This window comes from Tupaia chinensis, unplaced genomic scaffold (genome assembly GCF_000334495.1).
Source record: "Tupaia chinensis unplaced genomic scaffold, TupChi_1.0 Scaffold144952_1, whole genome shotgun sequence".
Lineage (NCBI taxonomy): Eukaryota > Metazoa > Chordata > Mammalia > Scandentia > Tupaiidae > Tupaia > Tupaia belangeri.
In genome coordinates, this window is record NW_006204812.1 from 359,283 (window position 1) to 385,639 (window position 26,357).

General features: G+C 48.7%; 2 protein-coding genes across 6 annotated transcripts in view; one reads left to right on the forward strand and one right to left on the reverse strand.

Moving 5' to 3' along the window:
* WDCP (WD repeat and coiled coil containing) overlaps positions 1-1,927 on the forward strand; it is a 29,245-nt gene extending 27,318 nt beyond the window's left edge. The window contains exon 4 of one of the 2 annotated variants that reach the window (XM_006167655.3): positions 870-1,927. In XM_006167655.3, the coding sequence (XP_006167717.1) occupies positions 870-1,081 (212 nt within the window). In that variant the 3' untranslated portion in view covers positions 1,082-1,927. The remainder of the gene's footprint in view (positions 1-869) is intronic. The other variant, XM_006167656.2, reaches the window with a different exon arrangement.
* Positions 1,928-8,189: 6,262 nt separating this feature from the next.
* On the reverse strand, positions 8,190-25,962 carry MFSD2B (MFSD2 lysolipid transporter B, sphingolipid). Of its 4 annotated transcripts, XM_027767946.1 has the most exons (14): positions 25,798-25,962; positions 22,368-22,493; positions 20,610-20,734; positions 19,918-20,041; positions 19,618-19,696; positions 19,392-19,522; positions 15,009-15,099; positions 14,776-14,897; positions 14,241-14,324; positions 13,885-13,965; positions 13,549-13,658; positions 13,057-13,203; positions 11,222-11,404; positions 8,190-10,069 (listed from the first exon to the last, which is right to left on the reverse strand). In XM_027767946.1, exons 1-14 carry the CDS (start codon positions 25,879-25,881, stop codon positions 10,045-10,047), a joined length of 1,512 nt encoding a protein of 503 aa, XP_027623747.1. In that variant the 5' UTR covers positions 25,882-25,962; the 3' UTR covers positions 8,190-10,044. The 4 variants fall into 4 exon arrangements, with proteins under 4 accessions (XP_027623747.1, XP_027623744.1, XP_027623746.1 ...); XM_027767943.1 differs by lacking the exon at positions 13,057-13,203; XM_027767945.1 differs by lacking the exons at positions 13,057-13,203; positions 22,368-22,493.
* Positions 25,963-26,357: the final 395 nt, after the last annotated feature.

Consider the following 26,357-nt stretch of genomic DNA (forward strand, 5'->3'; position numbering starts at 1 on the left):
GTTGACTACGTGGAAGTACAGCGACATAGCCATTACGCTAACTTCTGGTCCCCAGAACTGTCATTTTTAATGGCTGGGGTTAGTATTCTATTCTGAGATATACCATATTTTCCTTTGCCATATTTTCTTTGACATTTAAGTTGTTTCCAATTTTTCACCACTATAAATAACACTAATTTAAAAAGAAACCTCTCTGCATATTTTGTATGTTTATTTTTGGGAGTGTAAATTTTCAGAAATGAAATCACAGGGTCAAAATGTGAGCTGTATTAGACTTGAAAGAGCCAGAGAAGATCCGGGCATATGTTAGGCTAGTGGCCCTGAGGTTACCTCAGGGCAAACCACTCAGTATTATCTAGGCTACTCTAGTTCTAGTCAGCTCAGCCACGTTGGGCATCTAGAGGTTGGCATGGATCTACGGGATAAAGAAAGTTACTCATAAAGTAGCTGTTGTCAGCTTCATATTGTTTCTGGAGAAACTGGTGAACGCCATGTAAATAAGATAGGGATCCTCCATATACAACCTCTAATATACATGTGCATGCATGCACATAACAGGCAGCTCACGTGCATAGCACTAAGTGATAAATGTGTAGCCTGGGTGAAAATGTACATCCCTTAACTGTGCCTAACTGACCACCTTGGGTGGCAATAAGTAATCAACATCCACTTCCTGCCATATTTAAACTGACCCTAAGTAATACGCAGTCCTTCTATCTCCTCTAAAATCTTATGGTGATCAGGTTCTAAGTATCAAATACTATATTCTTCAACTGAAAACGTTATTTGTAGTTGTATTTTCCTTTTTCATATTTATATTAATAACATAAGATATCCTACGTTGCCTATATGTTTATTTTACTTTGCAGGCTCCCACTGGATCCTCCTTTCTGCTGACAGTGAGGGCTTTATCCCATTAATTTTCACGGCTGCACAGGAAATAATCATCAGAGATGGCAGCCTGTCCAGGTCAGCTGTCTTCAATGACTCCCTTTCTCACAGTCTGGATCCTGTTTCTTCTAAAGTCTTAAGAGACCTAACTGCCCAAAGTTCAGGTACCACTGGCCGTTCTCCTATGTAGACAGTTTTGTAGAATATCTTCTGCATAGCTTTTCAGATGAGACCATGCAAGCAAGGTCTGCTTTCCACTGTGGACTGTCACCAGTGCAGTTTACGCCATCACTTGGAGACAGTGCTTGTCTTAGTGGTTCTACCTCTTTTTCCCTTTCTCCTGGGCTGAGACCCACTGCTCTGTACCAGAGCTCAGTCTTTGTTACATGGCTCAGAAAGTGGTTGTTGATGTATTCGTGGATCTGTGGTTTTGTCTAAGGGCAGAATTCCCAGAACAAAACAATGGTGTGGTACCATATGGATTGTGTTTTATGGTTTCTCTGAGACTTTCTGTTCCTTGCCCAAAGCTGTGTTAAAGCTGTCTTAGGAGCACTTAGAAGATACCTCTGCATTGTTACAGATCTTTCTCTTGGCTTGAAGATGAGAGTAAGGAGCACTGCTGGAGAGCATATGCTCCAGCATATCTTATAAAATCTCAAACCACCAGAAATCAGTAGAACTAAAGGAAGACAAAAACAATTGACTTGATTCCAGGGCTACCTGGAAAAGAAAGAGTTCTGAAGTTAGCCAGACCTCCCAGGATTTAAACCTAACCCTTGTGGCTTTAAAAACATTATGACCAACAAAGGTCAAGATACCTCTAAAAAATGTAAAAACTGGCCCTGGACAAGTTATGAATGAAATATGATTTGGCCCTTCTGGACTTCCTGAACTTGTAATGATCTTATTATTACAATCTCAAGCACAGACCAGGTCCAAAGCATGATACTGTGCTACTGTCACTCATAATTTTCTTCCAGAAATACTTTCTAAAAAATAAATAATAAAAATGATCTATTTTTCTCTCAGTAGTCAACTCTGTTGATTTGTCACTTTAATTTTAGTGTGTTTGTTTTTCCTTCTTGCAAGTTCTAAAAACCAGCATAGAATCTGGAGAGGAAGTATTTTAAAAAGTTGGAAATTTCACTGAATCTTGGTTCTAACAGGTACCAGATTATCATACTTATTAGCTAAAATATCAGGAAAGAGCTCTGATTCCCTTCAGATGAACACACCGCTTCTCGCTGCCTCCAGACAGAATCACCAGTTTCAATGATGCGGCATAACAAAGTGATCAGTGCGTGGCTAGATAGAGCACATCTGCAGGTACATTGTCTCAGCCTTCGCTGTGCCATTAGTGCATATGCTTCCCCCCACCCCTACACTTTCTTTTAAAATTATCTGGAAAGAAGATGTTTTGTGCCCTTGGGGACTCCTGTATGTTACAGTTTATGAAGATGGAGCTTGGCTAGGAAGGAAGCAAGGGCCCATTTTGTGGTTCAAATGCATCAGACAGCTGCTGGGGTAATGGAAGTGGAGGCTACTTGTCTGTTATCAGCTGCCGGAGAGTGGCAGCTGAGGACAGTCTGAGGGTTGGCTCCATTTGCGAAGAGAGTGTCTGGGGTGTGATGAAACCACAACTATTGCAGAGGGAAACTAGGGAGCCCTCAATTAAGAGCAGTGTGGGTGGCTCAGGATGTATGTTATAATCACATTTCTCAAGCCCAAATCCTTCAATAAAATCACTAATGGTGGTTGTGACCATTTTTAATATTTTGGTGGTGTTCTTTTTGGGTTATTTCCAGTATAGAGAAATGTTCTTGATTTTATATCTGTGTGTTGTCTTTGTATTTCTTCTTCTGGAAGGCAGTCCAGAATTTGATTGTTTCTTTATAACAAATCTCATTCTGTGACAACTCTCATACAAAAGATGTTTCTTTGGCCTCCGTTATTATTATAGTCATTGAAATGATAGAAGATAATTAAGTTTTTATTGACTTTGGAGACAGGGAGAGGAGAGCTAAATTCCTTAAATTATTATTTAATGTTATATTGAAAATATTTTACAGAAAGAGAATTATTATGTACAAATCCCATTCTGCATCCAGATGTTTTTCTTTGCACCCAAGTTCTTCTAAATTTTGAATGAGTGATACTTGATATATGCCGTATGTGTGTCTATATATACACATGTACATATATGCACAGACCTATATGTATACACACTCACATACACATACATATATATTTGATATGTGCCATATATGCATATACATATACACACACATAGAGTATAGGGAGGCTTAATAATAAAATGAAACACTCGGGACCAGCAGGTGACATAGTGGTAACATCACTGAACTCCTACATGGCCAACCACGGTTTGAATCTCAGACTGGGTAGCTTGAAAATTAAGCTAGGTTTAAGTGTGTACGTGCCCAAGATCCCAGGAAGAGAATGGAGGAGAAGGGATGGTGGCATGGCCATCCCCGTTGTGGGGAGATTTCTCACTTTCCTTCTCACTGACTCTGTCTCTCTCTAGTGAGCACACATGCCCTAATGGAAAAATCTCTTTAAAAAAATAAATAAAATAAAACACACACCACCTAACTTCAGCTTAAGAACCAGAATATTACCAGAAATAGTTTAACTTCCCTGTATATCCCTCTTTAATCCTGTCTCCATAGCTCCATTCCAGATTTAACTAGTATCTTCATTGTCATACTTATCATTTTTTCAATCCTTTTTTTTCCTTTTAAAAAAAGAGTTTCAGGGGGCATAGTAGTTAAGGTGTTGGACTCCCACATGGCCAACCTCAGTTTGAGCCCTGGATGTGGTAGTTTGAAAATCACCCCAGTATTTTTGTTTTTCCTTCTTGCAAGTTCTAAAAACCAGCATAGAATCTGGAGAGGAAATATTTTAAAAAGTTGGAAATTTCACTGAATGTTGGTTCTAACAGGTACCAGTTTATTATACTTATTAGGCTAAAATATCATACTTATTAGGCTAAAATATTTGGGCACACACGCACACGTGTGTGCCCAAAATCCTGAAAGGAGAATGGAAGAGAAGGGATTGTGGCATGGCCATCTTCCTGGGAGTGATTTCTCACTTTCCCTCTCCCCATCTCTCTCTAGCAACCACACAGAGCCCTGTGGCAAAAACCTAAAAAATATAATAAATAAATAAGTAAATATTTCAGGGCCAGGTGGTAGCACAGCAGTAATGCAGCTGGATTCACATGGGGAAAGTCCTGGGTTGGAATCTCAGGACCTCACTGAGCCTGCTGTTTGTGGTATTAAGACCCTGTCAGAGGTACATCTCTGTCTGTCATGGAAGAAAAAGATGAATAAACTTTACCACCAAAAATAAATAAATAAAAAGAATTTCACCACCATATACTAGGAACTTTAAAATAACTCATGGAAAATGTATTTTGAAAAAAATTAAACATGGACTTCAAAATTTTTGTACCTAAATTAACTTATATTTTAATTCCATTTTTCCACAAACTTTTTGAAATCTCCTATATGCATTGACCTAAACAGTATAACATTTGTTTTTGCTTGATTTTGAGCTTTATATAAATGGTATTATATTGTATATAGTTTTCTGTGACTTGCTTCTATTCAGTCGATTTTAAGATTCATCCTTGCTGTGTGTGTGTGTGTGTGTGTGTGTGTGTTCTGTTACTTTCACTGTTTTGAATTGCAAATGGTTATCCATATTCCCACTATAGACATTCAGGTTGTTTTATGGTTTTGTTTTTAAAATTACAAGCAATATTGCTTTGAATATTCTTGTAAATGTCTCGTGATGCAAGTGTTTGAAAAGTCTAAGATCTTTTACCTGGAAATGCTATAGTTGGATCACAGAGTGTATATAAGATTAACTTTATGAGATAATACCAAATTATGTTCTAAGGTGGTTAGATCATGTTTTACTCACAAAACTGTTAATAGTGTATCAGAGCTCCTAGCTGCATACTCAGTGCTTCTTAATTTTTTTTTTTTTTTTGGAGAGGTTTTTGCTTGCCAGACAGAGAGAGACAGAGAGACAGTAAGCGAGAAATCACCCCCCAGAGGGGATGGTCACTCCGCAATCCCTTCTCCTCCACTCTCCTCTCGGGATCTTGGGCACGCACGCACACACGCCCGGCGTGAGTTTAAAGCCACCGGGTCCGGGACTCGAACCACGGTCGACTACGTGGGAGTCCAGCGACATAGCCATTACACTAACTGCCGGCCCCAGTGCTTCTTAATTTTTGACAGTCTAGTAGTCTTAGGTGTTATCTTTCTGTGATCTCATTTTTTACTTTCAGACCAGCAATGGGTATTTAAGGATTATTTCATATGTTTATTGGCCATTTGAGTTTTCTTTTGCAAAATGCCTGTTTGTGTCATTTACTCAAATATGCATGTCATTTGTCTATTAGGTGATCTTTTTCATGTTGAGTTGGGAGGATTCTTTATATATTCTTTTTTGTTTTTAATTAAAAAATATTTTTGGAGAGGTTTTTGCTATACAGCGCGTGTGCTTGCCAGAAAGACAGAGAGAAACAGAGAGACAGAAAGCGAGAAATCACCCCCAGGGGGGATGGGCACACACACATACGCACCTGGTGTGAGTTTAAGCCACCGTGTCCTGGACTCGAACCATGGTTGACTACATGGGAGTCCAGCAACATAACGGTTATGCCAACTGCTGGTCCCGGATTCTTTATATATTCTAAATGTCATTAATATATGTTGCTAGTATCTTCATGAAGTTCATGATTTTTTCTTTCTTTTTTTTTTGTACAATCATTTTTAATTTTAATGAAATCACATTTACCCATCTTCCCTTTCATGGAAGTTTTATCTTTTGCATTTTTGTCTTTTTTTCCTCTTTACTCACGATAGAATGCATGCATGTGAGAGTGAGAGAGAGAGAGAGAGAGGTTGCACCCTCCACAGGTCTGGTCATGCTGGATTCCCCCTCTTTCAGTTCTCTAGCCCATCAGATCTTGAGTACTCTCCTGCATGCCTGGCATATCTCGGGCTGACCAGACCAGGAGTTGGAACAGTGGTCACCATGTGTGATCTGATGACCACTGTGCCAAGAAGCTGACTCCCATTCCTCCAACTTTTTTTTAAAGAATTATTTTATTTAATTTTATTCATTTATTCATTTGTTTTAATTTGACCAGAGAAACACACATACACACACAGAGAGAAAGACAGAGAAAGACAGACAGAGAGAGAGAGAGAGAGAGAGAGCAAGCAAGCCACCAGGTTCTGGACTCAAACCATGGTCGACCGTGTGGGAGTGTCCAGCACCTTAACCATCATGCTACCTGCTTGCCCCTCCCCTTTTTTTAAATTAAAAAACAAAAGCAACAAAGCACATAGGCTCACCAGAGTCAAAGAGAGAGGGAGAAGGAGAAAGCATTCCCCATGGGGAATGGTCACGCCTCAGTTCCCTCTCCATTACCCTCTCCTTCTGAGATTTTGGCATGCATGCACACATGCCTGGTGTGTTTTCAAGCAGCTGGGACTCAAATCACACAGTTGACCATACAGAATCCAGTTCCCTTAGCTACTAGGCCAGGGACTGACCCTTTCAACATATTTTTTTAAAATAATTATTTTATTTAACTTTATTTATTTTAATTTGACCAGAGAGAGACAGAGTGAGAAAGAGAGAGAAAGTGAGAAAGCAAGCTGCAAGGTGAGGGAATCAAACTATGGTTGGCCATATGGGAGTCCAGAGCCTTTAAACACCATGTCACCTGCTGGTCCCACCTTTCAACACTTTTTTTTTTTTTTGAGAGTTTATTTATTTATTTATTTTTGTTACAGGGTGCACGCGCTTACCAGAAAGGCGGAGAGAGACAGAGACAGAAAGCAAGAAATCACCTCCCAGGGGGAATGACCACACCGCAATCCTTTGTCCTCCATTCTCCTCTCATGATCTTGGGCATGCACGCACACATGCCCAATGTGAGTTTAAGCCACCATGGTGGTCTGGGATTCAAACTGTGGTCGACTACATGGGAGTCCAGCAATGTAGCCATTATGCCATTTGCTGGTCCCTCAACATATTTTTTAATCACTGGATATCTCTACCAATTTTGAAGTTAGGCCACCTTGGATTCTAGACCCCTTTCCATCATTAGCTAACCTTGAGTAAGTTAATCTCTCGAAGCCTGTTTCCTCATTTGACAGTGAGAATAATAACTACTTCCTAGTGCTGCAAGGGAGAAATGGGGTATCTCTGCAGCCATGGTATCTCCCTTTCTCTGAGATCTAGCCTTTGAGCCCCAGTGATGGGCCTCCTGCAGCTGCCTTTGTTCTGTAGAACCTGCTTCCACAACTGCACTCCCAGGAAGTATATGGAGAACACAGAATTTGGCATAAGCTTCTGACTTTACCGCATTGCCCAGGTTTTCAAAGCATTTTCATAACTTGATGGCATAGTAGAAACTTAACCTTGCCTCTGTCTTGCCAAGTATTGTCTCTGCACAGTCAATAATAAACTCTTCCAGGGTTGGCCCTGTGGTCTGGTGGTTAAGGGAGTTGTATTCCACACAGCCGACCACATGGTTCAAGTCCTGGCCCCAGGCCTTGAGAAACATGTTGCAGGACCAGCAGATGACATAGTGGTTAAGGCGCTGGACTCCCACATAGCTGACCATGGTTCAAGTCCTAGACCCAGTGGCTTAAAAATTGTTCTGGGTGTGTGTACATGCATGCGCAAAATCTCAGGAGGAGAAGGGATTGCAGCATGGCCATTCCCCCTGGGTGGGGGGGTGATTTCTTACTTTCCTTCTCACTATCTCTGTGTCTCTCTGGAAGTGCATGTGCCCTATGGCAAAAGATCTTAAAAACAAACAAACAAATAAAAACAAAAAACATTCTGAGTGTGTGGGCCTCAAATCCTAACCAGATGGAGAAAAGGAGGAAAAGAGATTGCAGTGTTACCACATCCCACTGTGGGTGTACTTTCTCCCTCTTCCTTGTCCTTTCCGGCAAGTACCCTTGCCAGTTGGAAACAGAGAGAAAAACTGTTCTCTCTTGTTTCCAGTAGTGTGTGTGTTTGTCTATATCTGTGCCTAGCAGGGAAGAGACAGGCAGGGCTTCCTTTTCTTTTCTTTTCTTTTTTTTTTTTTTTTTTGCTATAGGGCATGTGTGCTCGCCAGAAAGAGACAGAGAGACAGAAAGCGAGAAATCACCCCCCAGGGGGGATGGCTACAACGCAGTCCCTCCTCCTCCATTCTCCTCTCTGGATCTTGGGCACACACGCACACGTGTCCAGCGTGAGTTTAAGCCACCGGGTCCAGGACTCAAACTGCGGTCAACTACATGGGAGTCCAGGGAGATAGCCATTACGCTAACTGCTGGTCCCAGGGCTTTCTTTTAATAACTTCCGGAATAAAGAAATGCAGAGAAGATGAGCCCAGTTCTTTCTCTGTGCCCTGTGATCTTGAGGATCAGGTGCTCCTGTCAGTGCCACAAGGGCCAGAGATGAGGCATTAGCCAGACCAGGTCAGACCCTGTGCTCTCACTGAAACTGGGAGGTGAGGTCAGTTCATTCTTATCCTACAGTCTATGGAGGAAGGGAGATGATTAGAGCTTTGAGGAACACTTCATATTGGAGTGTGAGTCTGAGCTGTGAGCCTCGGGTCTCACACCTAACAGGTAGCTGAAGGTCTAAAAAGGAGGTGGAAGGGGCCAGCAGGTGATGTGGTGGTTAAGGCGCTGGATACCCCACATGGCTGATCACAGTTCAAGTCCTGGATCTGGTGGCTTGCTTTCTCACTTTACCCTTTTCTTTCTATGTGTCTCTTTCTGGTCAAATTAAAATAAATGAATGAATGAATAAATAAAATTAAATAATTTCTATTAAAAAAAGGTGGAAGAGGGCCTAGCCCTAGGCCCTGGGCTCAAGAGAGCTGACCCTATTGACGGGGGAACAGAGTTAGGGAAGGGCTGGGGTAAATGTGGGGCTGAGTTTGTACATCTAAGTCCCCTATTTATGTGCCCAGCCTTCTTTTGGTAGAAGTTGCTGGGACATCAGGTCCCCGTGGATTTCCCTACCCCTCTCCAGACCCCAACCTGCATGAGCCACTGTGGCCTACTACCCTGGGCTGTTCTGGAGTCTCTGCTGGGTATCTTCTAAAGGAAGACATGGTGTCTTCCATGCCTTTCACATGGTGTTCCCAATCTAAGGAGATGCAAGGCTGGGACATACAGATGGGGCAACATAGCCAGCCAGGTTCAGTGATGTCAAGCATCTCCCCCCACCTCAAGAGATTCTGGGAGGTGGACAGAAGGGCTGTTCACAGTCTTTCTATAGATTTGACAAGTAAACCCTTTACTTTGTTTTGAGAAAATAAGCCTCAGTGAATCTTTCCATCCTACACATGGCCTCTAGGAAACTATAGTTCCCATGCTTTTATAAGACAACATCTTAGGAAAATATTTCCACATAAACCACTTTTGTTTTCGGTGGTGACTCAATATCAGTCTCAGCCAAAAGCAGAGTGTCCTTGACCTCTGTGACCAGAGGGGAGGCCTGAGCTGCCTCTAGAGCCTTGCCCCTGTTCCGTCTTCTCCGCATCCCCACCACTGTCCGCTTTCTCTGGGGCCTGCTGGTCTCCCTGGATCTGTGTGGCTCTTATTGTACATCCAAGGCATGCCCACCTGACCCACTCTGCCATTCTTGTGGTGGTTCCCAGCTTCTTTGTGTCTTCAGCAGGTGGCCATGGGAGCCTCGGGACAAACAGGAGGCTTGGGCGTTTGTCCCATCAAGAAGGCTTTGCAATCTGAGCAGTTGGTGTTCCTCTAGGGAGTCTATGGGCCAGGCTGAGTAGGGGCTTCCTTTTACCAGAAATAGCTGTCATTGGCATGCTCTCAGGGTCAGAAGTTGCCTGTTGCTGGCATAGTTGGCACAGGCCTATCCAAGATGGTCTATGGTCAGTAGGCAAGAAGTGCAAAGAAGGGTCCTGGAGCCCAAGTCAGTCCTTTCAGGAGACATTACGAAAGGCTCCACATCCCAGAGAAAAAGGCCATGTGCTAAACTGCTGGGTAGGAGTGCTGAAGGGCTGAGGAGAGGGACTTCGGGCCCAGAAGACACTGGCTCCTGCTCCAGTTCACAGCAGTTGTCTTGAACTTAAGCGAGGCTGTAGCTGGTCCTCCTGTTGGAAGGGGCAGAAGCCAAGGAGAAGGATGTTTGGGGGTGGGTGTCTGTCCTGCCACAGACCCAAAGGAAGTTACAGTGGCTGTTCCTTATCTTCCCAGCAGTTCCCCACCTTCGTAGCCCATTAAAGCTACAACCCTGTTCCTTCTTGTCCCATCAAGCAACTCCTCATCCATTCCCTGAAGTGTAAAGCTTGATCTCAGTATTCCTCTGCTGAAGAGTGAGGTCATCAGCACTGAGTGAGGGGCTGATGAAGGCGGTGCCACTCGCTGCCCATCCCATGTGACCCTGTGTGTGTGCATGTGTCACATCTCTGTGTCTAGCTGTCCGCGTGTGTGGGAATGTCTGCAGACCAGGTGTGTTGCTACTATACATGTATTCTCAGAGAACCTACTTGGTCTTGAGCTCTGTGCTGGGTTCTTGGGGTACAAAACTAATAAAACACAGCCCAGCCTTCAGTGTGCCCATAGTCTACTGGGAAACCACAGTGAGCAGATCCTCCCTATGCAGCGGGATGTGTGCTCTGGTAGGGGAAGAACGAGGCCAGCTGCTCAGTACAGTGTGTGGGAGGGAAGACCGAGAGACCCTCAGGTTTCAGCCCCAAGGTGGTGCCATTCCCAGGGTGGAGACAGGGACACAGGAGGAGGAACCCATGGGGAAGCCAGTGCGTTGAGTTTAGGATTCACTGAGGTGGAATGCATGCTCATGGCATATCAGATGGAAACATCCACAGGAGAACATGATGCGTGGATCTGGAACTTGGGGGAAATCCAGGGTGAGGAGCAGGTTTAAGAGTGGCCAGGTATGAGGTGCTGGCAGTCAGGCAGATCGGGGAGGTACCCAGGGGGCCACTGACAAAAATAGCAGAGAGCGAATAGGGGAGCAGAAAGGGAGCCCTCGCATGCCACCATGTGACAAGTAGTCAGAGGAAGAAGCCTGAGAAAGGGTGGCCATACTAGTAGAAGAAAATCCAGGAGGAAACGACTGCATGCAAGCTAGGGAGAGAGCCTCCCAAGGCATGGCTGTTCTGTGGGGTAACAGCAGGGAGGCCTGCAGGCTGCCGTTGGTCATGCCCACATCAGCACATGTCCACTGCCTCCCTGGTGTCTGTAGCCCTCCCCTTGGAGATGCATGTGTGTGGGGTGCCCACCTCCGAAGGCTCAGCTGACGGGAGGCGTCCTGGTGTGGCACCTTTGGCACAGGGCCGACCCCGACCATGAGGATGCACAGCCCAGTGAGGATCATGCAGGTGGGCACGGCACCAATGAGGACCTTGAGGGTCACCACCACTTCCTCGGCCTGCTGGCAGGCTCCTGCCTTATAACCTGCAAACCTGCAGAAACACCACCTGTCTGTCCAGGCCAGGGCCTGCCAAGCCTGGCTCCCTGGGTGGAGGGGTCAGATACCCCCCTTTCACTCTTGCTGAAACTTGGACTTTGTTTCTTGACCAGATCAACCTAATTGTGGTGAAGGGGAGTGGCAAGGGGATGGCTGACCAAGGAATTCTCAGAGAGAACTGAGAATGGAGAGCTGGGGCTTCAGAAGGGGTACAGCCCCTAAGAAAGGGCCCTCTTGGGACCAGCAGTTAGCATAATGGCCATGTCGCTGTACTCCCATGTAGTCTACCACGGTTCGAGTCCCAGACCTGGTGGCTTAAACTCACGCCAGGCGCATGTGCATGAGTGCCCAAGATCCTGAAAGGAGAATGGAGGAGAAGGGATTGCAGCGTGGCCATCCCCCCTGGGGGTGATTTCTCGCTTTCTGTCTGTCTCTCTCTTTTTCTGGTGAGTGCACGTGCCCTATAGCAAAAACCTCTCCAAAAAAAGAAAAAGAAAGGGCCCTCTCAGTCACATGCACAGAGAAACCTGGGGAAGGTGGTTCCTCGCAGTCTCCATAGAGCAGAGCTTGGACCTGACTCATGGGTGACCCCTGGCTGGGTAGGGTGGGGGGCTTTGCCCTCTCTCCCACCTCTTTCCCACTAGTCTTTATGCCCTTGGTATACCCATCCCTGAGCCTCACTCCAGACTGAGGGTGGAGATGCCCAGGGCGCCTGCGCCTGAAAGCTTGGTGAAGAAGACGTAGGATGAATAGAAGATGGTCTCCAGGCCTGGGCCGTGCTGCTGATGTTGTAGCTGGAAGTCATCTACCACGTCTGGCAGCATGGACCTGGCAGGGCGAGGGGACTGCATGGAGTTATCCCTTTATCTCCTCGATGACCAGCAGCCTGTGAGCACTCTGGGCACAGAGACCAAGTCAGATTCACCCTGGGTCCTGCTCTCTGGGAGCAGAACTGGCCTACAGAGAGCCAGGAATAAGCAGCTTGTATCCCACACCTCCCACCAATCCTCTTCAGGGACCCTCTTAGGAGGGCTCCAAGGATGGAGCTGGCAGCCTCCATCTCCTGCCCAGGCCGGGCATGGAGACTTAGTATGGCAGGTTGACCTGAAGAATGAGATACCCACCATGGAAGCACATGAGGCTCCCATGCCCCCTTCCCCTCACCCAGCCTACCAGGGTAGCAGCAGGGACACTGCAATGCTCATGCCGGATACAAAGGCCACAACCATGTCGCTGTACTCCCATGTAGTCTACCACGGTTCGAGTCCCAGACCTGGTGGCTTAAACTCACGCCAGGCGCATGTGCATGAGTGCCCAAGATCCTGAAAGGAGAATGGAGGAGAAGGGATTGCAGCGTGGCCATCCCCCCTGGGGGTGATTTCTCGCTTTCTGTCTGTCTCTCTCTTTTTCTGGTGAGTGCACGTGCCCTATAGCAAAAACCTCTCCAAAAAAAGAAAAAGAAAGGGCCCTCTCAGTCACATGCACAGAGAAACCTGGGGAAGGTGGTTCCTCGCAGTCTCCATAGAGCAGAGCTTGGACCTGACTCATGGGTGACCCCTGGCTGGGTAGGGTGGGGGGCTTTGCCCTCTCTCCCACCTCTTTCCCACTAGTCTTTATGCCCTTGGTATACCCATCCCTGAGCCTCACTCCAGACTGAGGGTGGAGATGCCCAGGGCGCCTGCGCCTGAAAGCTTGGTGAAGAAGACGTAGGATGAATAGAAGATGGTCTCCAGGCCTGGGCCGTGCTGCTGATGTTGTAGCTGGAAGTCATCTACCACGTCTGGCAGCATGGACCTGGCAGGGCGAGGGGACTGCATGGAGTTATCCCTTTATCTCCTCGATGACCAGCAGCCTGTGAGCACTCTGGGCACAGAGACCAAGTCAGATTCACCCTGGGTCCTGCTCTCTGGGAGCAGAACTGGCCTACAGAGAGCCAGGAATAAGCAGCTTGTATCCCACACCTCCCACCAATCCTCTTCAGGGACCCTCTTAGGAGGGCTCCAAGGATGGAGCTGGCAGCCTCCATCTCCTGCCCAGGCCGGGCATGGAGACTTAGTATGGCAGGTTGACCTGAAGAATGAGATACCCACCATGGAAGCACATGAGGCTCCCATGCCCCCTTCCCCTCACCCAGCCTACCAGGGTAGCAGCAGGGACACTGCAATGCTCATGCCGGATACAAAGGCCACAACGTAGGCCACGGGGGCTGTGGGCACAGCAGCCAGCAAGATTGCAAAGGGCACCATCAGCTGGGGAGACAGACACACTAGTGGCCCTCCACCTACTCCAGGGGCTTGCTCATTTATTCCCATACCCTCTGCCTTTCACCCTTGACTCCTACACATAGCCTGTGCCAGGCCCGGAAGGCAAGTGAACACAGATCCCCCTGCTGACTCAGGAGGCTCAGGCTCCATGTCACCTCCCCCCACACCATCCCTAAGCCACCCCCCAGGCCTTGCCTCCTGCTTCACTCACACAGATCCCGAAGGCTGAGGTCCTCTTCCCAAATCGCTGGAGAACCCACTCCCATAGTGGGGTGCTCAGCACAGCCGAGACCTGTAGCAGATGGCATCACACCAGGGACATGCTGCCAGTGCCTACCCAGGATCTCAAAGTCCTGACCTCAACCCTGCCCTGATTTGAACCAGTGACTTTCAACTCCATGACCCTGGTCCTAATTCCACCCTATACCAGAATGCATGTGATGACCACAGCAGAGTCTAGAATTTCAACCCACCAGAACTCTGGCCATAGGTGTTGCATCAAGGACCACATGTGTCCCTAATGCAGGTTCCCAATAACCTGGCTTCTGCCATCCCATGCCTCCTCACCAGGATGGTCAGCACCAGGCTCTGAACATGGTCGTGTAGCCGGGAGGCGTGTGTACAGAACAGCACCAGGTAGCTCTGCTCCACCTGCAACATGGGATAGGAAGTGTGTGTGCAGGGAATGGCAGAACCTCAGAAGTCAAGGCCAACACAGGGTCTCCCGTCTGGCCTCTCCACTGGGACTGTAAACGTGGGTTACTGCCACTATATCATGCAGTCGCCTCGCCCCCAAGGACACTTACCCCTGTGCAGACATAAGCACCATTCCCAGCCTACCCTCTCACCACTTAGACGGCTAAGATCAGGATGACTTGGCTAAATTTCAGCCAACTTGAGATACCATCAGCTTCCTAGGGTAGAGACCTTGAGGGCAGTCCCACAGACCCTACTTTGGGCTTTATCCCAGTCCAACCTCTCTGGGCCACGTACTAGTCTTGGGTCTCTCCCTGTCAAACTCAAGCCCCACTCTGATGCCGTGGGACCAGGAGACAACCCTGACCCCAGAGCCAAATGAGTAGGGTCAGCTGGCCAGAGGTACCTGGACAGCAGCTGAGATGAACAGGAAGGAGACCACCAGCTTCAGGTAGGGCGGGTGCCGGGCAGTGAGGATCAGTCCAGCCAAGAAGCTCAGGCCTTGGCCTGATGATGGGGCAGAGGGGTCTGTAACACAGAAAGGTGACACCTGGCTTGGCAGAGTTCAAAGCTGAACCCCACCCCCAAGAGGGGTCCCGTCCCCATCCGCAGCTTCCCGTGCACTACACACCCCCATACCTGGCTGCTCCTTCACTCCTAGGCAGAGCAGACTGCTGCACACAGGGTAAGTCACCGCAACCACGGCGGCTGCAATCGAGTAGAGGCGAGTCTGTGGGACAGGACAGAGCTGGGGTGGGGGGATGTCTCCAACCCATGGTGGTAGTGACCCCTAGGAGCATGGCAGGAGTACCTCCCAATGGGAGCAGAGGGGCCTCATCCCAAGCCCACTCACTCCAGAAGGACAAGGAGATCTGAGGGCTCAGAATGTCCCCCCACACACCCCTTTGGAGACTCCATGCCTTATGCGTGGAAAGAGGGTGTCCATGCTGCTGGAGGCAGAGTGCATTTCCACTCCTTTTATTAGGAAAACATTTACTGCTGCCAACTTCTGCAGGCTAGACCCTGAGGTCGCAATGATGAGTAACCGACCCCTGTCCATCCACAGTAAGGGGCTCGGGTGTGGGAAGGAAGACAGAGCCGCCCGCAGACATGAGATCATACTAAGACCCAGAGGAATTGAGAACAATAGTGCCACCTGTCATTCGGGGAAAAAGATACCATAAAACTGCATATAAAGAAAGACATGCATGGGTGTGGCAGGCTGCCAGGTCAGGGCAGGTTACCTTTAGGGAGGGGAGGAAAGAGGAGGGCAGGCTCAGGGTGGGTGGTGGGTTTCAGGGTATCATCTGCGTGGAGGCCCTGGGCCTTGTGCTCAGAAGGGTGCTGCACTGGGGTTTTAATATTCTGCTGCCACTGTCATGAAGTTCTTGGTAATTTTATTTATGAATTTTATTTTTTAAGTGAAGTCTGATGAGACAGTGGAGTGTGAGCTAGCAAGGGCTCCTTCCCATCTCTTCTCCATCAGCACTGGGTGGTATTGGGAAGGGGGTGTGGAGAGGCATGAGTGTGGGTGCAGGGAAAGCCCAACAGAGCAAGGTTTGCTGACCCTACACTGGCAGTGCCATGGTGGACTCAGGCCACTGCGCAGGGGCCTCACCAGTCCTGATCTGGTGGGCTCAATTCCAACACTGGAGACTACAGTCCATTGGCTGGAGCTGTGGGCTGAGTGGAAGGGGAGACTGCCTTCTCCACTCTCACTGAGGCCCTGGATGTTCATTCTGTACTACACACAGGCAGGTTGTATAGCTGATTCTCAAACAGCGGTCAGAATCCCTGGAGGGCTTGTTCAAGTAGATTGCTGGGCCCCATCCCCAAATTTGTGAATCAGAAGGCTGAGAATTTGGCTTGCTCTCTTTTTTTTTCTTTTTCTTCTTCCTTCCTTTCTTTTTAATTTTTGCCAGGATGCACATGCGAAAGAGAGAGGAAAATTGAGAAAGCACCCCCATGGGACACGGTCTTGCTATTGCAATTCCTTCTCCTCTACTTGTCCCTCCTTTTGGAATTTTGGGCACATATGCACACATGCCTGGCATGCCTGGTGTATTTCTTTTTCCTTTTGTTTTTTTTGGTCATAGGGCACATGCACTTGCCAGACACAGAGAGAGGGAAAGTGAGAAATCTCCCCTCAAGGGGGATGGCCATGTCACAGTCTCTTCTCCATTCTCATTCTGGGATTTTGGGCACACATGCATTTGTGCCTGGTATGATTTTCTTTTCTTTTTGGAGAGGATTTTTGCTCTAGGGTGCGTGCGCTAACCAGAAAGAGAGACAGAGAGACAGAAAGCGAGAAATCACTCCCCAGGGTGGACGGCCATGCCACAATCCTTTCTCCTCCATTCTCCTCTCGGGATCTTGGGCATGCATGCACACGCGCCCGGTTTGAGTTTAAGCTGCCAGGTCCAGGACACGAACCGTGGTCGACTACATGGGAGTCCAGCGACAAAGTCATTATGCCAACTGCTGGTCCCAGTGCCTGGTATGATTTTCAAGTTGCAGGATCTGTGACTTGAATTGTGGCCCGCCATATGGGAATCCAGCATTTTTTTTTTTTTTTTTTTAGAGATTTTTGCTATAGGGCACATGTACTTGTCAGAGAGACAGAGAGATATAGAGAGACAAAGCAAGAACTTGCCCACATGAGTTTTAAGCCACTGGGTCTGGGACTTGTGTGAGCCCAGCAATGTAACCATTACGCTATCTGCTGGTCCCGGGAATATGCATTTTAACCACTATTCCATCTGCTGACCCACCTGGCATGTTTCTTTCTTTTATTTTTTCATTATACACATTTTTATTGTATACACATTAGGTACACAGTTAAAAGAATAAAAATCCTACTCTAGGATGAGAATAAAATAAATAGAACAAAGATATACGAATGGAATGAACATAAACAAGACTAAGTATATGATACACCTGACATGTTTCTTAAGCCACCAGGTTGTGGGCATCACCTGTGCTCAGTCAGCCATCTGGGATCCAGCTGCCTTAAACACACCATAGGCTTGACCAAGAGAAACTACCTTTCTTTTTTCTTCTTCTTCTACCTTTCTTTCTTCTTCTTTTTTTTTTTTTTAGAGAGAGATTTTTTCCTATAGGACACGTGTGCTTGCCAGACAGAGACGGAGAGACAGAAAGCGAGAAATCACCTGCCCTTCTCCCCCCCACCACCCAACTCCCTGCCACAGGGAAATGACCATACCGCAGTCCCTTCTCCTCCGTTCTTCTCTGGGTGTGAGTTCCAAGCCTCTGCATTTGGTCATGTGGGAGTCCAGCGACATAACTACTGTGCCCAGACATAACTACTACGCCATCTCCTGGTCCTGAGAATCTGCCTTTCTAACAGGCTCCCAAGTGATACTATGCTGTTGGTCTGGGGACACTCTCTGAGAATCAGCTTTATACCTTTTTGCAAATCTAAAAGATTTATTAATTTAAGAACAAGCAGGGCCAGCCCTGTAGCCTAGTGATTAGGAAGCCAGATCCCATATTCCCAACCATGGTTTGAATACCAGCCCCAACTGCTTGAAAAACACACTAGAAAAGGAAAAAAGAAAAGTATTTAGTTGAGACCAGCAGATGATATAATGGTTAAATCACTGGATTCCCATAGTTGACTGCAGTTTGAGTCCTGGACCCACTGGCTTAAAACTCACGCCAAGCACATGTGCATATGTGCCCAAAATCCAGAAGAATGGAGGAGAAGGGATTGTGGCATGCCCACCCCCCTGGGAGGGGGTTATTTCTCGCTTTCTGTCTGTCTGTCTCTCCAGTGACTGCATGTACCCTATAGCAAAAATCTCTCTAAAAAAATAGAAAAGAAAAATGCACTAGTGGGGCCAGCAGATAGCATAGTGGTTATGTCGCTAGACTCCCACTTGGCCAATCATGGTTTGAGTCCCAAACCTGGTGGCTTGAAACTCATTCTGGGCGTGTGTGTGTGTGCGTGCCCAAGATCCCAAGAGGAGAACAGAGGGGAAGGGATTGTGGTGTGGTCATCCCCCTGGGGGGCGATTTCTCGCTTTCTGTCTCTGTCTCTCTTTCCAGCAAGTGTATATGCCCTGTAGCAAAAATCGCTTTAAAAAAATCATACACAAGGTGTATATGCATATACCCCAAATCTCAACAGGATGGAGAAGTGAAGAGATTGTGATGTGATCACTCCCCTTTGGGGATTGCTTTCTCCCCGTCACACTCTTGTGAGCAGAGGTGCCCTCTGGCAATAAAAAAAGAGAGAGAAAAATTTTTTAAAAGGTACATTCAGAAGGGCACAGAGAACATTGAGAGGCTCACAGCCAAACCTGGGCAGGGGTGGCCTTGGCCAAGTCCTGAAGGTGAGGGCATGCATGTTCAAATTCCTTTCAAATGTCTCCCTTTTGTGCGGGAACTGGCTAGGAGGGGCCTGGGGCTGGGCGATAGCAGTGTGCTGCACAGCAGCTCAACAGATTCTGGACCGTTCTGGGTCACAGTGGACACAGTTTGGTAATAGGCTGGAGGGTTGAGACACAGGGAGGAGTGAAGGAGGACTCAGGGCCCTAGGGGATAATGATGCCATTTGCTGAATGAAAAAACAAAAGGAGAAGATAAACTCGATGGTAAAGTTGGTGTGTCGAGCTCATTGCTGAAGGCCCTGCTCTGAGGAGAGGAAGGGGGCTCTCCCCGGTTTTACCTCTGGATGGGGGAAGCCTGGGTAGGGATGGGGGCAGAGGTAATAGGAAGGGCTTTACTCGGAGCTCCTCAAGGACACCAAACCCTCCTCTGCCCCTCTCCCTGCCCCAAGGGCCCCTTCCTACCCCTGCCTGTGGCCCTGCCTCCCCCTCCAGGAGGCCTGCCCATCTGCTGTTTTGGTTCAGGTCTAGAAGAAATCCGGGAGACTGGCTGAACTAGAGGAGAATGGTGGGTCTTGCTCCACAAGCCCCCCAAAGACTAGGAAGAGGTGAGGAGAAGGACTGCCTTCTAGAGGAATGAGGTCACCTCACAGAGGGCATTCCAGGCACTTACCGCGTCCGGTGAGATGGAGACTGGCCCCGGAGTTGCAGTGTCCTCGCACCTGTGTGGCCGATGGGCACCAGACACGATGAGCCCATGGACTGTGGCCCCCATCAGCGTCCCTGCCATCTCCATGGTCATCCCTGGAGACAGGACACTGTGCAAAATGACCGAGCAGGCAGGGTACGGGGTCCCAGTGGCATCGCCCTCCAGCCCAACCCCTACAGGTGGCACTCACGGTAGGCAGTGACAGAGTCCCTCTCCCTGGAGCTTGGGGTCAGGAGCATGGTGAGGGCAGTGTAGGGCACCTGGAAGAACTGAAGCAGCCAGCAGAGCTTAGGGCAGTGCCCACTGCCCAGCTATGGCCTGCAGCCACCCTGGTTGTCACTTGAAGCCCAGAGCAAGGGGCAGGTGAGAACTAGTGGTAGATTTCCAGATCCTGGGGGACAGGTGGGGTCAGAGTTCCCTCCACACTTCAGAGTAGCCAGCAGCTGTGAGGTTCACCAGTCATGACCAGGTAGGGGGGCCACCTGCTTACCGTGGCCAGAGCCTGGAACAGGCAGTAGAAGGTGGTGTACCAGAGGCCACGCAGGCTGGTGAAGGGTGGCAGGAACCACAGGAAGAAGTAGGCCACGGTGATGAAGGGCATGCAGCCCAGCACCCTGCAGAGGTACAGCTGAGGGGGGGCGCCCAGAGCACCAGGGCAGGGGGTACCGAAGGGCCCAGCCTGGAGCAACATTGCCCCCTCTGTCCTTTGAGAAGCCCTCACTCTTGGGGGAGAGCGATGGAGGGAGGAGGAAAGTGGCTGGTCAGAAGTGAAGAAGGTAGTGGGGGTTGAGGGCCATTTGCTGCCAAGACTTGGCTGGGGCACTTAGGCTCAGTGGTGCCATTCCCTTTGTTAAGGACCAGAGCACAAGTAAGTTGTGTTTCCTCTGTGAGACCTTCTGTGACCTCTAGCCCAGCCTGACCACACTTAGAACCAAAGGCCAGGTCTAGGAGTCTTGGAGGCCTTGTCCAGCTTTGTGCTATCTGGGAGGGACAGTCCCTAAGAATGTCTCTTACCACATGGGTCACAGTCTGACCCAGCCCAGTGCCCTTGGCACCTACTGCACTGCCCAGTCTTAGCCTCTAACCATCCAGACTTCCCACTAAGAAGCAGGTCTGTGACATGCATTGTGACCTCAGGGCTGGGGGTAGGTGGCTGGATCTTGGGGACCATGGGCTGCTCACCAGGGCATGAGTCGTCCAGAACCTGTCCTTCTGCTTCTGTTAATGAAGAACCCAGCCACAGGGTCAGCAGCCGCCCCAGACACTTTCCCTCCAAACAGGACAAGTGACACCTGGGCAGCAGGGATCTGAAAGGAGTGGGGGGACGGTTGTCAGTAGCCATGGCCTGGCAGGATCAGAGAGGGTATCCAGATGTTCTGGCCCACCATAGGGAGGCCTGGGAACCTGGCTCGGCCTAGAGACACAGTGTAAAGGGCGAGTCAGCCTCTTCTCAGTCCAGAAGCTGTACCTGTGAGAAGGGGTGGGGAGGGAGCTGTACTGTGACACACTCCTGGCCAGTCACTCTTGGAGTCTTAGAGAAGACCTGAGGGACTTCATCTGGGGATGGCTCAGGGTAAAAAGGGGGCGCCTAGGCTGACAGAGGCAGACATTTTGTTTCACAATGGAAGTGTTTTATTGGCTTTTCCGACAACATACGTTGACACACTTGCTAGAAAAGCATTCAGATAGTACAGAAAAACAGAAAGCACAGCTCATCTGAAAACCCACTGTCCTGGGACAACTGCCAGAAGCATTTTGATGAACATCCTCTCACGCTTTTATGTGCATTTTAGTTTTATGCAATGAAAGTATATCAGTGTTGGGACCAGTAGTTAGCGTAATGGCTATGTCGCTGAACTCCCATGTAGTTGACTGTGGTTTGAGTCCTGGATTCGGTGGCTTAAACTCATGCCAGGCATGTGTGCGTGTGTGAGTGCCCAAGATCCCGAGAGGAGAATGAAGGGGAAGGGATTGTGGCATGGCCATCCCCCTTGGGGGGTGATTTCTCACTTTCTGTCTTTCTCTCTCTGTCCTTCTGGAGAGCGCACATGCCCTATAGCAAACAAAACAAAACAAAACACAACGCAACAAAAAAAAAACCTCTCCAAAAGTATATCAGTGTCATTCAAACAAATCATGGATACCTTATTATAAGTTTTGTTTTTGCTTACCGTCTATCCCCCACCATCCTCTCCTATAGCCAAGATTAAGAGCTTGGGGAGTACCCGTGTATGGTTCCTCCGTGCTCATAATCCTGTACGGCACACGTGCATGCACCCATGCACACACATACATGTAAAGTGTCTTTGTTTTGCTAAGATGGGATCATTTTATATACTAGCCCCCAAAATAAACTTTTTTAAAAAAGGTTTTTGCTATAAGGCATATGTGTGCACGAGAGAGAGACAGAGAAAGTGAGAGACCAGCCCCTCTAAGGGATGGCCATCCTGCAATCCCTTCTCTTCTGTTCTCTTGGGATTTTGGGCACACACGTATAACGTGTCCTGTGTGATTCTCAAGCTGTCAGATCTGGGCTTGAATCATGGTTGGCCACATACATGGGAATCCAGTGCCTTAACCACCACACCACATGCTGGCCCCCAAAAGGAGCTCTACTTAAGTGACAGTCCATTAAGGAAATCCTTCCAAGTCAACGATAGAGCTCATTCTTAGAATGACTGCACAACCGTTCATTATGTGGATATGGAATGACTTGCTTACCCAACTGCTTCTATTCTGTTGGGCAATCACATTGTTTCTCAGTTGCCCACCACAGACAGGCTGCGAAGACACCCTTTAGGAGGCTGCCCTCAACAGCAGCTGGCTTTTTTCATCAGGCTTGGGTCAGAAGTGCTGTGTACCAAGATGGTGGGGGTGGAAGGACGAGACACACCAAAGAAGCTGTGGGCCAGGGGACCCTGGGCTGCTGCCCACACTCACCTGTGCCACATCAAGCAGGAAGAGCTGCAGGTAAAAGGCTGTGGCACTGGAAGCCACCTGGTTGGGGACCCCACCAATGCCATAGCACACCTTCGTACAGAACGAGACACGTCCAGCTCTGCTGTCCTGGGGAGACACAGGAACAAGCCCCTCCCCTCACAAACAACCCCCCTCACCTCCCCATGACTTCCACAAGCATCCCCCGAGGTCCCTATGGTGTCTTGAGGGTTCTCCCAGCAACCTCTCAGCCACATCTTGCCTCCAAACCATCCTAAGAGGAAGTCAGATAGAAAAAAAAAAAAGAGAGAGAGAGAGAGAGAAGAACAAGATCCTAACACATAACTTCTAAATGTTTCTGGGGCAAAGCTCTGCCTGTTTTTTCCACCATGCTCACTGCAGTTTGCTTTCATTTACTGTCTGTAAGCCAGAGTGGGATTGAGTGCCTTCTTGGCCACTTCCTCCATGTGATCTTGAATAAATCACTTGATTTTTTTTTTTTTTTTTGGAGAGGTTCTTGCTATAGGGTGTGTGTGCTCGCCAGAAAGACAGAGAGAGACAGAAAGTGAGAAATCACCCCCCAGGGGGGATGGCCACGCCGCAATCCCTTCTCCTCCATTCTCTTCTTGGGATCCTGGGCATGCACGCACACATGCCCGGTGTGTGTTTAAGCCACCAGGTCCAGGACTTGAACCACAGTCGACTACATGGGAGTCCAGTGACATAGCCATTATGCCATCTATTCGTCCCAATCACTTGATCTTAAATAAACCTTGTTTTCCTCATCTGTCAAATGTAACACCTCTGCCAACTTCACACAGTTGTTGGATGAGTAGATGAGGCAGTGGCTCTCAGAGCTGCCTGTTAAATATTCAAGGCTTTTGCAAACTAGTTGTTGAACCACTGGCAGCCTGAAATCAGCTCCACCACCCAAGAAATCAACAACAAACATTACAAACCAGGACTTCCCCCTGTACTGTTTACTAGCCCATCACTGAAATAAAGTAATGTTTATGGGCGCAGAACTTATATCATAGGAAAAATCACAACACATTTTTTGCACAGAAAATGAGAAAAATACATCATGACTTTTCTGACAATACATTACTAGCCCTAAGCCATCCAGCAAATTCTGGACTCAAATATTCTACTGTGTACTCACAGCCCCACCCAGATGCCTGAGAAGCATTTCAGCTTGGCATGGCCAACACTGTCAAAACTCGCTCCCGACATCCATCCCATTGTGTAAGTGCGCTCCTGACACTGCTGTTGACGCTGTATTGAATGGACAACAGTCTGCTCATTGGCTTGGGCTACAAACTGAGGACTCATCCCTGATTCTTTTTCTAGTTCATTGTCTAATCTATCAGTGAGAGCCTCCTAAGTGGCTTCTCAGCTTGGCTCTTGCTCCCTACAATCCAGTCTCTGCCCAGCAACCAGTGATCTTTTATAATATAAATCAGCTCTTCTTTCCTCTTGCCTAAAGTCCTCTAATACTTTACCTATGGTGGCCTTCTTTCTAGTCTTCAAAATGACCAAGTCTGTTGCTGCCCCAGGGCCTTTGCACTTCCCATCCCTTTGCTGGAAAGGTTCTTTTATGTCTTTGAAGGGCTGACTCCTGACATTCAGGTCTAAGCTTAAATGTCCCCTCAGACGGGCATTCTCAGACTACCCAAGTCTGTCTCAGTTGTACGTACCACTTGGTATATTTTCATTTATTTCCCACCTCTCCTCACCAGAATGTAAGCTCTCTCCTAGGGCATGGACTTTAACTTTATTCACCATAGTGTCTCCAGTAGCTAGAACAATGCTGGATATATAGTAGGTGCTCGATTATGCTTGTTGGCGCAGTAAATGGCCATGAAGACACTGTGTGAATGCGATTTCTTCAAAAGACGCTGGGAGTCCTTTCTCATCATTTTCTTGGGGACAGGAGGGAGTGGAGGAGACTTCACCCATTTTGGTATCTTGCGGGACACCACACGCAGGCTCTTTGAAAGAGACGCTCCTCCCAGATAAGGGTTATCGCATTTGCACACGCTTGCTACTCACAGGGGAAAACCACACTCAAGGCAGGATGTGTTCTCCTTTTCTGGTGTCTGTGTGGACCTTATTTTAACTTCCAGAAAACTTGAAAAATAGGCAAAAGCCAACGTAGGCAAAACTCTCCCCTCCCTAATAGTGGGCCTCTTATTCCCCCCTGCATGGGCCTAGCAAGTTTCTAGAACACAGAAGACACTCGAGAAAGGAATTACAGCCGAAACTAGGGATATGATACAATCGTGGAGTCTGAGTGTGACACTTTGACGTACTTAAGTCAGAAGTCCTAGCAGGCTGACTGAGCATAAGTTACAGGCAAACTATCTGTCATTTCTAGCTGTGTGACCTAGGCCAAAGTCACCTTGCTGAGCTTCAGTTTCCTCGCAGGTAAATGAGGATAATACTCCACCAGGGTTGTTATGGAAACTACATGCTGGCACTTCACTGGCAGCGATGGTCTCCCCTCTTGCCGTTAACCTCACCCCAAATTTCTTTTATCATTTTTTTAAAGAGAGATTTTTGCTATAGGGTGTGTGTGCTCACCAGAGAGACAGAAAGACAGAGACAGAAAGTGAAACATCATCCCCCTCGAGGGGGATGGCCACACTGCAATCCTTTCTCCATTCTCCTCTGGGGATCTTGGGCTCGCACCCAAACAACCACGACCCACTATGCAGGAGTCCAGCAATAACCACTATGCCATCTGCTGGTCCCATCCTCACTCTAAATTTCTTAATTCCTGGAGAAATAAGAGCCCTCCAGGGCCTCCTTATCTCACTTTATTGGGGGAGGGGAGCACCATTCTTTGCTCTGTGGTGCCCAAGAAGCAGCAGAACCAAGGCCCCGGGACAGAAAGCCCAAGGGATCCTCACTCCTCTCCCACAGCCTCCTGTACCGCCCCCCACACCCCCAGTACAGCTGCCAGGAAGGTCATTTCTGGGGGCAGCCTCTCAGTGAAAGGACAGCCTGGTGTCTGGGTGAAGCCTGGGTTCGAGGGAGGCTAAGCCTACAGCAGCTTCCTCATACAAAACGCGAAGCCGTACCTGCCTGGGCCCAGGGGACCCTGGGGAGGACAAGAGCCCTAGCTAGGTGTCAGGACACCAGAGAAGCCCGGTCCGGCCGCCTGCTTGAACCAAGCCTGAACCAAGCCAGCGGGCAGCTTGCTTGTTCAGGCCCGTTTCCCATCAGCATCTTCAGCCTCTCAGTTCTCCACTTCCAGCCCCACTAGGCAGTGCACAAAGCTTGCAGGCTCGGGCTGAGGCCCACAGCACTGCCCGCGGCGGGGTAAAGGGCTACGCTGCGATGCCCTCAAGCTCCCTGGGCCCGCAGTGCCCGCTTCCCAGCCGCAACTCTCCACCTGCCCAGCCCCCATGTGCCCTCGCTTTGCGCTCACCGAACCCGGCTCCAAGGTGTGAGCTTCTGGCTGGGGCGGCGGTGCCTCCGCTGGGGCCGGGGCTCGTGCACCGGGCACCGCCATCGCGCTCAGCAGCTCCGACTGGGCTGTCGCCTTCAGGGTTATCGCCCCGCGGGACGGGTGGGTCGGGCGGGAGTGGGCGCGGTGCTGCGCGAGCCGTGGCCCCCCCGGCGCGCCCAAGCAGCCTGCACCACCGGGGAAGCGCAGTACCCGCGAAGTGCGCGTGTCATTCCCGCAAAGGGGAAGCGCCAGGAGCCACAGTTGGCCCGAAGCGGGGAAAGGGCCGCCCGGGCCCGCGGAGTGGGTCCCCGAGGGAGTGACAGCTGCAGACTGCGGCGATTCGCCCTAAACCGTCCTGCGAATGCCTGTGGGTGAACCCGTGGGAGAAAGTCGGCAAGTAACTTTTCTTTCTTTCTTTCCTTTTCTTTTCTTTCCTTTTCTTTTCTTTTCTTTCCTTTTTTCTTTCCTTTTCTTTTTTCTTTTCTTTCTTTCTTCTTTCCTTCCTTCCTTCCTTCGTTAATTCCTTACTTCGTCCTAAC

Excerpts from the sequence above, each read along its gene's own strand:
- MFSD2B (XM_027767946.1), bottom strand. The coding sequence starts at position 25,881 with ATGGCGGTGCCCGGTGCACGAGCCCCGGCCCCAGCGGAGGCACCGCCG. Across the intron at positions 15,100-19,391 it reads TCTCCATCTCACCGGACGCG|ACTCGCCTCTACTCGATTGC; the intron begins GTAAGTGCCTGG and ends CCTGTCCCACAG. Across the intron at positions 10,070-11,221 it reads CGTCAGCTGAGCCTTCGGAG|GAGGACCAGCTACAGCCTCG; the intron begins GTGGGCACCCCA and ends CCCTTCCAACAG.